This window comes from Limulus polyphemus, unplaced genomic scaffold, assembly GCF_000517525.1.
Source record: "Limulus polyphemus unplaced genomic scaffold, Limulus_polyphemus-2.1.2 Scaffold1031, whole genome shotgun sequence".
NCBI lineage: Eukaryota > Metazoa > Arthropoda > Merostomata > Xiphosura > Limulidae > Limulus > Limulus polyphemus.
Genome location: NW_013666641.1, coordinates 295,245 through 304,155, shown reverse-complemented (window position 1 = coordinate 304,155; position 8,911 = coordinate 295,245). Strand labels below are relative to the sequence as shown.

Here is an 8,911-nt window from a genome sequence, read left to right as displayed (position 1 = left end):
TTCTATAAGCCGTTATGCCTTGACTAAAAACGGTTATTACGATAGGTTACGTGTGCCCATTAAAAAAAAAAAATAGGCCAATCAAATTTTATAAATTATCTTTTCCATTTGTCACTAAGCGCAAAGCTGAGCAATGGCCTATCCGTGCTGTTACCACAACAGGGATCGAACGCCGCTTTTTGGTATTACAAAACCTGTAACCTATATTATCCCTAAAATAAAACATAACGTAAATTTTCTTTAAATTCAATTGGTCAATACCTTTTTTTATGAATGACGGAAATACTTTTTCTTCTATAGCAAGTCATATAATTACCGGTAAAATACATACATATTTATATAATGAAATTCCTGATACTAACAGAGCTTTCGGAAATACTGTCCTGAATATATCATAATGTGAATATTTTCTTCAGTTACAAGCACTTTCACATCTTTGTGGTTTTGTATATATATATATATCGGTATACTTCAGTTACTCGGCTGTTTGGGAATTAAACAGGTGTACCAAAGAACAAGCAGTCTTCTCAGGTTTAATCTCTGGGACCTTTGTGTTTCTTTTTCCTCTTTTATCACAAAGATAAAACGTCAGTCACGACATCGAACTGAAACTCGTGCGTCATGTGGATGCCTATCCATTTCGTGTTACGTCCCAAGTTTAACCAACTTCGATTTTAAACCGATAACTTCTTTACTCTTTAACACAGATTTTAAATTGACTATGAACAGTACATGTATTAAATGGATACTGGGGCCTTATAAAACTGTGAACATGAACATACTTTGTTTGTTGTTTGTTTTTATTTTTAGACCAAGACCATATTAAGCAATCTGCGGGGAATTGAACCCCGAATTTTTGCGTTGTATGTCCGTAGACTTACAGCTGTCCCACCGTGACATGTGAACATATTACTTATTATGATATTATTTATGAGTTCTCATGAAACTTATTTTTATTAATAAACACAGAATTAACGAAAATAGTGCGTCATAAGTAGTATACTCGCGCGCATAGTCGAATATTAGGGCCTACTAGTCTTGTAGTGTCTAAATATGCCATTTCTAACTTATTTCAATAATATAGTATTCAATCTAGATTTATACTTTCTTCGGCGTGTTTGCAGGTTTTACATAACATGTGGTCGAGAAATCGTTAGATCGATTTTTTTTCTGAACTACGTTTGCTTCTTTGTTGTTCTCGGCGTGGAAAATACCTGTTACCGCCTTGGAATGCTCTGCTCAACACTACAGGTTGTCTAAGGATATTGACAACACTGTTCTCCAACGGTTGTTCAGGTGATATCTAGAGGTTTATGGCTTCACCTATGTTGTAATGAAAATTACTAGAACGTGGTTAGCGCTAATTGCGCTTTGTAATTATGATTTTCCTAACAAATTAACGAACATTGTATTTTGTCAGTATGGTACATGGATTCAGCTTGAACAGTTGAAAATAAAGGATCCAGTAAATATGATTGCCTCGGGTAAATTTTGTTTATTTGTAATTAAGCACAAAGCCACACAGTAGACTAGTTCCGCTCTGTCCCACGCAGGGATCGAACCCCTAATTTTAGTTGTAAGTGTTCAAGCTTACCGCAGGCAGGGGGTAGATAACGAATGTATGTTTGCGAAGTTAAACACAAAGCTACACAATCGGCTATCTGTGCTCTACCCACCACGGGTATCGAAACCAGGATTCTAGCGTTGTAAGTCCGCAGACATACCGCTGTGCCACTGGAGGGGGGGGGGGCATCCTCGTGTAAGAAAAACCAATTATTCTCACTGTGTTTGTGTTTTTAAAGATTAAGATTGTTAATTTTGTATTTCACTTTGTGTCCAGTCTCGTTACTTAATTTTACATCGACTCAGTAGGCAAGAGATTTAGTATTATTTCGTAATCAATATCTTGAGCGAATTTCCTTTTATCTAGCGGATCTATCCTATACAGTTCTCAAGTTAATACAGTTTCCTGTGGATATCCCACAGTACCATCGCAGCTGACCAAACCACATTATGTTGGGATTGCACAAGTTTATGGTTTGTGTGAAAAAAACAAAACGACAGTAGTGCATATTAACACCAAGTGAAGTTATGAGACAAAAACTAATTTACAAAACAAGTTTATTTTCGAAAGAATGATGCACAATACAAAAACCAAACAAAATTCGATAGACTCTGTAGTTAAAAAACTTTTCTCTGTCAACAACAAAGCTACAATGTAACTACAAAAAAATACCAGTTTCATATATGTACATATTTTAATGTATGAGGTTGTAAGCAAACCACTATTTAAATCCATAAACATTCCATTACTTTTAATATGTAAACAAATCATTACTTTTAATATGTAAATAATCAACAATCCATTACGTTTTATCCGTAAATAATCAATTATTTTTCATCTGCAAACAACCTATTACTTCACATATGAAATTATAAATTTAATATTTTTACACGATAGTTAAATTAATTTCTTTTATACGATTGAAGAAATAATGCAGTATATTAAAAAGAAATACAATTTTAAATATTGCGCACATTTCAAGCTCTTAAAAAAAGAAGACCTTTAGGTGTGGGAAATTCACCTCCTAGCGGTGAAACAAGTCAAAGAAGCTTTGGTGTTATTTTTTAAAAAGCAATATAACTGAACTATGATATTTTCATTGTGATAAATTGTAAGTTGATTTATATGCTTTGAAATTAATAAGTCGAACTAACATGCAAGTAAATTAAACAAGAATCTCCCAGTTTGCTAAAGTTTAACCGAAATTTCAGTTTTCATACTTTGTTGCAACGAAAGGGCATAAAACTATTTTCTATATATATGTGTATATATTTATGTATATATAATGTATGATAAGGGAAGATGAATGTGTAGTTGAAGCGAGGCTCCTGATTTTCATATCACTTACTGCTATCCTTTATGAGAATAACCGACCATCAGAGCACACGTGAAACAGACAAGATGTTTCTCAAAAATTTATTTGCTATGATATCTCGAGTTTAAAGGATTTGTTTGTTTCAGACTTTTGGCTCAAAGCTACTCAAGGGTTACCTGTGTATAGCCGTCCCTAATTTCGCAGTGATAGACTAGAAGGAAGGCAGATAGTCAACACCACCCACTGCCAACTCTTGGGCTACTCTTTTACCAAAGAATACTTGGATTGACTGTACACATTGTAACGTCCCCGCGGCTGAAAGGGGCGAGCATGTTCAGTGAATGGGGGATTAGAACCCGCGACCCGCAGCTTGCGAGTCGAGTACCTTAACTACCAGGACATCCAGGCTACTCCTAAGAGTACCGTCAAACTGCGTTCTATCCTTTGTCGCAAATAGATAGGTGCATAACGTGTCGTTGACTTCAAATAAACCACAAAAGCTTCACGATATATTTTTACCTTGCACAAATGTATGCAGAATTATCGAAAAATACAAAATAATATGAAGAAAAAAATTATGGTAAGCAATGTATCACAAATTTCATGAAAAATTATTATATTTTAATGTGGATATAAATACAGCTCATGTCAAACATTTTACTGTTTAATTTTAATAACTCATTGAAAAATGCTTATATTAATTAATCAGGTACTGTACAGTTAATCGTACAAAAACAGACATGTATATATACACACACACAAATAGTTGTTAAAGCAATACAATAAAAACTTCGTTGATTTTATAATTTATTTCAAACGATTCACTTGTTTAATTTAATAGCACTATACTGATCACCAAAAAGTTTGATAAGTCACGTGTTTCACACTGAATTAAAATATCATAGTCAGCCCTTTTTTTTTTTTTGTATGAATCATTAGATTAATGCTTATTAAATCTGGGAGCTTTTTTTATGAAGTTACTAAAAACAAGGGCGTGTGGAAACTTTCATCATATAAAGTTTCAGTGTTTTATCAATCAAATAAGAAACATCAAGAACACTTCAATACTCGGTAATATTCTATTATAACAGAATATATTCAGTGATCAAAGCACGTGTGTAAGTATACATTTAGCTTGGGTTTTTTAATAAACATAAAAATTGCATTATTTGGTATGGAAAGGTAATTTTATATCAAACTGGAGGAATTTAAATACACCGAAATAGAATATTTACAAGAATCAGGTTCAAAAATTTTAAAAAGTTGATATAGTATTCTATAACATATAAACTCGTTCTTACCATGTCAAAGTTACAGTAAATATATATATATACATATAAACATTACAATCACAAGCGGGTTTTAAAATAAATCTTAAATACACATATATTTATTTATTTGGACCAATATATATTAAATCCTGGCATTAAATTTTTCTTTCGCTGTTAGTTGAAACACCTGATAACATAAACGTATAGGAATACAAAAAGACTGATTCTCACTTGACTATTATGTATACCATATTTCTAGAGAGTTCTGCCATTATTAAATAAAATCGTTTTTTCAATTAAAAATCAAACAACAAAGCTAGAGCTGAAATATTTTTTTGTGAGCTTTGGAAATAATGTTCACGTTTTGTTGTTAGTATCAACTCCGTATTTAATTATTATTTTTTGAATTTCTGCTCTACAGCTTGGGTTCTTCGACTTCAGAAAATATTAAATTTGTTTTTTATAATTAACACTCAGGAGACAAGACCGAGAAGATAAAGAAACTTCCCATATCTAGTATTGAAATACATCCTGAAATATTAAAGTTAAACATATTATTTGCTCAAACTGACAAACGGAATTTGTCTTTAGTCTGAAACAAATTCACAAAAAACGTTAAAGCTGGTAGCATTTCCTTGACAAGTTTAGAATATAATAATTATCATTTTGGTATTAGTATATATATATATATCAGCTGCTCTTTGGCATTATTTGTCATAATTTCTTTAGTTATTCTTGTCTTGATAATCTAATAATTGCAGAAACTTCTACTCAGTCGTACTTTTGCCAGAATCTTAAAAAAAAGCTAAATTTCATTACACATTAATAACTCGTCTTCAAGCATAATTAAACCACAAACACCAAAGAAGAATATTCTTGATCAATGTTTGTTTGTTTATTACTTTTAGCAAAGATACATTGGGCTATCTGCTGTGTCTACCATAGGGACTCTAACCCCAGATTTTAGCGTTGCAAGTCCGAAGACTTACCGCTGTCCCATTGGGGACCTTCATCACTGTATGATAAATGAAATTTTTCCTTTTTCTTTCATCTCTACGTAGGGTTCTGTCGTAAAGGTGTGGATGAGTCTGAATTTCTAATAATTTGTCGATGCCAAGTTGCATTCATAATCTTTGGTTCTTTTTTTCCACAATCTTCAGAGATTGTGGACAATGAAACAGTAGAAAAACAAGTATCGGCAGATGCGCTTCGCATCATAATGTTTGCTTCGCATGTACATATTATCCTGTGACAATAATGGCATTTCACTAACCGTGAATGTTTTGTTGTCAAAAACATATTTTGGAGAAGTCTTGCAACGCGTCGATTACATACGAATGCGAAGAAAATAAAAAGCCCTTGAAGACAGTTAAATCCAAGAAACAAATAAACAAGTATTTTCCTAGGGAATCCTTCATTTGGGATCAAGGCAGCAGCGAAGCCAAAAATCCAAGTGAAACCCATAACCGTGGCCATTCTGGCATAAAGAATGACGTCACTCTTACCTTGAGCGTGTTGTCGACTGAACTTAATTTTTCTCTGCACAACTAAAACAGATGATATGGTTAATATATAAAAACAGAGATTAGAAATCATGACAAGAGCCAAGGGAGAGGCAAAGAAGAGAAGCGCTGCATATCGATTGGCGATCCAACAGGTGTTTTCTTCTCCGTATCTTGGAGCTATTATATCATAATTCCAGCTGTCAGCAGCAAAAGCAATTGATACAATAACCAATGGCAATCCGTAAGAGTAGGCCATATATCGTGGCAAATATTTTCTTTTACTTCGAATAAGTGGCAAGACTTTTTCGTGACCAAAAGTCTGGTAAAGATCAAAAGCCATGACATTCATCCAGAAGAAAGAAGCTAAAATCTCATAGTGAAGAAGAATTCCTGCCACTATACATGAAGCCCCAGTCACTTCTGTTCTCTGACCAATTAGGAAACTCAGTTGCATAGTGAACAGTGAAAGAGTCAGATTCATCAAATTACAACCAGGAAGATTTCGATGTTTTGTAAATACAATATAAGTGAAAAGTACCACGGCTAATGCTAATATTGAAATACAAGTGAGTACGAAACTAACGTAAGCTTCTGTCTGATCGAAATTCAGTCGGTAGACATCTTTTCGGAGCAGAGACTTCAATTTATCAACGTCATAACATACCAAGATGCTACTGTTGTGTGTTATTTCATACTGAGATAAATCAAGACAAGATTCCAAGATTGGATCGCCATGATAGATTAAAGTTTTATTCGGCAATATTTCAAATTCTTTTTCCTTTAACTCCATTCTAGGACAAGAAGCATTCAGCAACTCCCGCTCACACACCACAACAACTCCACTCACGTTTATCAAATTTCCAAAGTCTCTGTACCCTTGAAATAAGATATTAGCAATGAACTCCCCTTTCTCGTATATCCTTCCAGTACCATTGATGTAGACAGATTTAACCCAAGTGTCAACAGCAGTAGAGTTTTCGTTTAGTATCAAAGTAAACTCTTGATTCCAGTAATCCAGTTGTCGTCCATTGGATCGAGGTCCACACCAATCGGTTAGAGTTTCCAAGCTTTCGTGGATTTCAAAAACTTTACTGGTTCTGTTGTAAATGTCCAAGTAAAAGGTGTTTTGGGCAACAGATGAAGACATGCTGGAGACTATGCTGTCTACGGTTGGTTCTGACTTGGTTAAGTTATCGCAAGGTTCATACAATTTGAATTCAACTTTAAACACCACAGGATTTGCGAAAAGGCTTTCGAACATAATATTTTCTGTTTCTGAGTCGTTAAGCATCAGAGAATATGGTTGCATTTTGATTTGAACATCTTGGATTCGATCAGCACTAATCTTGTACATTTTGGCCAGTGATATTTTGATCATATTTCTCATATTTAATTTTTCATTTTTAATGATTTCCAACACATCAAAATAATCCATTTCAATGGTAAGCACCAAACCCACAAATATAGAATCTACATCTGCTAGTATTGGATCTCCCTCAGAACCAGGTTCTTTTTCGTTTGTTATGTTACTTTTACGAACACAACGGAAATCAACGAACACGAATTCTGTACTGCAGTATACTTTACGACAAATGTTACTAAATGGATCCCACATCTGTCCTGATTTACACCGTGCCATGTTTCTTCTCATTTCTTCTTCTCCTTCGGAAGAGAACATCATCCGCTCTTTACCATCTAACCCAAAATTAAGTAAAATGGAGAAAGCTGCTGGAATGTCGTGCTGAACTTTGTTCCTCGACCAATCTAAAGTGGTAGAGGAAAGGTTAGGAAAGTCGTTTAGTAGGTCAGTAGATGCTGAACGATCATGAAAAATCCAAGCAGGACAAGTTAACGAATCCAAGTCTTCTTCATTGCATAGAGCACAATAAACGTTCTTATATGCCGTGCCTGCTGCTTTGAGCTGCTCAGAAGAAGAAGAAATTGAAACAACGATTCCGCTATGAGCCCAACAAAGCCAATCTAAACTGTAACCCTGAAGATGCATGTTCGTGAACTTACAGGTGTTAACTGATGGGAAGCAGTGACGCCTTGTTTGAGTTCCCTCTTTTTCCAAGTATTTGTCATGGAGTAAATCATGTTTGAAACTACTAAAGCTATTCGAATGGGATGATACTTTCCAGTTTCTTTGGTTTTCAGAGTTTATCCCTAGAGTTTCATTATTGGACAAACCGTTACAAATTGCACAGTTCTGCGTGTACAGTAATCCATTTGGCCCTCGTACAAGGCTTAAAGAAACACTGTTTACCATGTTCTCACATTTCATCCTCACAGAATCATTTGACCAAGATGGTGGACAAAAATTTACGATGAAGAATGGCCAGGATGAATCATTTTGCGCCATACAGATGGGGTAACTACTTTTTGCTTCCAGTCTCATTCTCCGGAATCCGTCTATTGTCTGATTTACATCACAGTGTATCAAGAAATCTACACAGCAATCCCCATAGGCCGTACACATGCTGTCACAGTTGCACGAGAATGGCAGTCGACTGAAGTTTTGCTCGCAACGTCCAGCACATGAATCCCATGGAGAACACAATGGATTCATCGGCACTTTTAGGTGACCTTTCGCTCCAGGACTCCAGTTCTTGTTTTTTCCGGCTTGGCTCTTGCCGAGAGAGAGAGCAGCTATGAAAGAATTATTACTAGTATGCCCAAGATGTGGACTTTTAATAGCTATAGTAGCGGCTTGAATTGCTGAGTAGCTAATAGTTTTCGATGTCCATCTTCTCGTCGTTGCTCTGTAATGTCCCAGCATAAGTAGCAAGAACCCGATTACCAGCAGTAAGAATGGCTTTCTATTGGATAGTTTCATCGCCAAGATAGCGTTATCTTAGAAAATATTAACGTTTCAAAAGAATATTTTATGTTGATACAAGAAGAAAGTTTTAGATGTTCATCTAACAGGAACAATTCGATTTATCGTTTGTAAAAAATATTTAACTCTCTTGAATATGAAATAAAAACGTAATTTATTAATCTTAACTCCTCTCTAAAATTGTCTAATAATTATAGAGTGTTCGTACATTATTCATAATGTTCTTCATCTCACAGACACTCTAGTATTTATGACGTACACTTTCAATTGAGTCAACTTTCGAGCACTTCATCAACTTTTCGAAGCTCCCCCACTTGCTATGATTTCATCAATGAGATAATCCATAATATTACTATATTATTTCAGAAAATAAAGCAGTTTTTCTCTCTTTTACTTAACAAACTTCTTAAATGGCAG

General features: G+C 34.7%; 1 protein-coding gene across 1 annotated transcript; it reads right to left on the bottom strand.

Annotated features, from left to right (window-relative positions):
* Window positions 1-4,848: 4,848 nt before the first annotated feature.
* Window positions 4,849-8,460, bottom strand: LOC111086352. Its single transcript, XM_022388836.1, has one exon. The coding sequence runs from the start codon at window positions 8,432-8,434 to the stop codon at window positions 5,204-5,206; it is 3,231 nt and encodes a 1,076-aa protein (XP_022244544.1). The 5' UTR covers window positions 8,435-8,460; the 3' UTR covers window positions 4,849-5,203.
* Window positions 8,461-8,911: the final 451 nt, after the last annotated feature.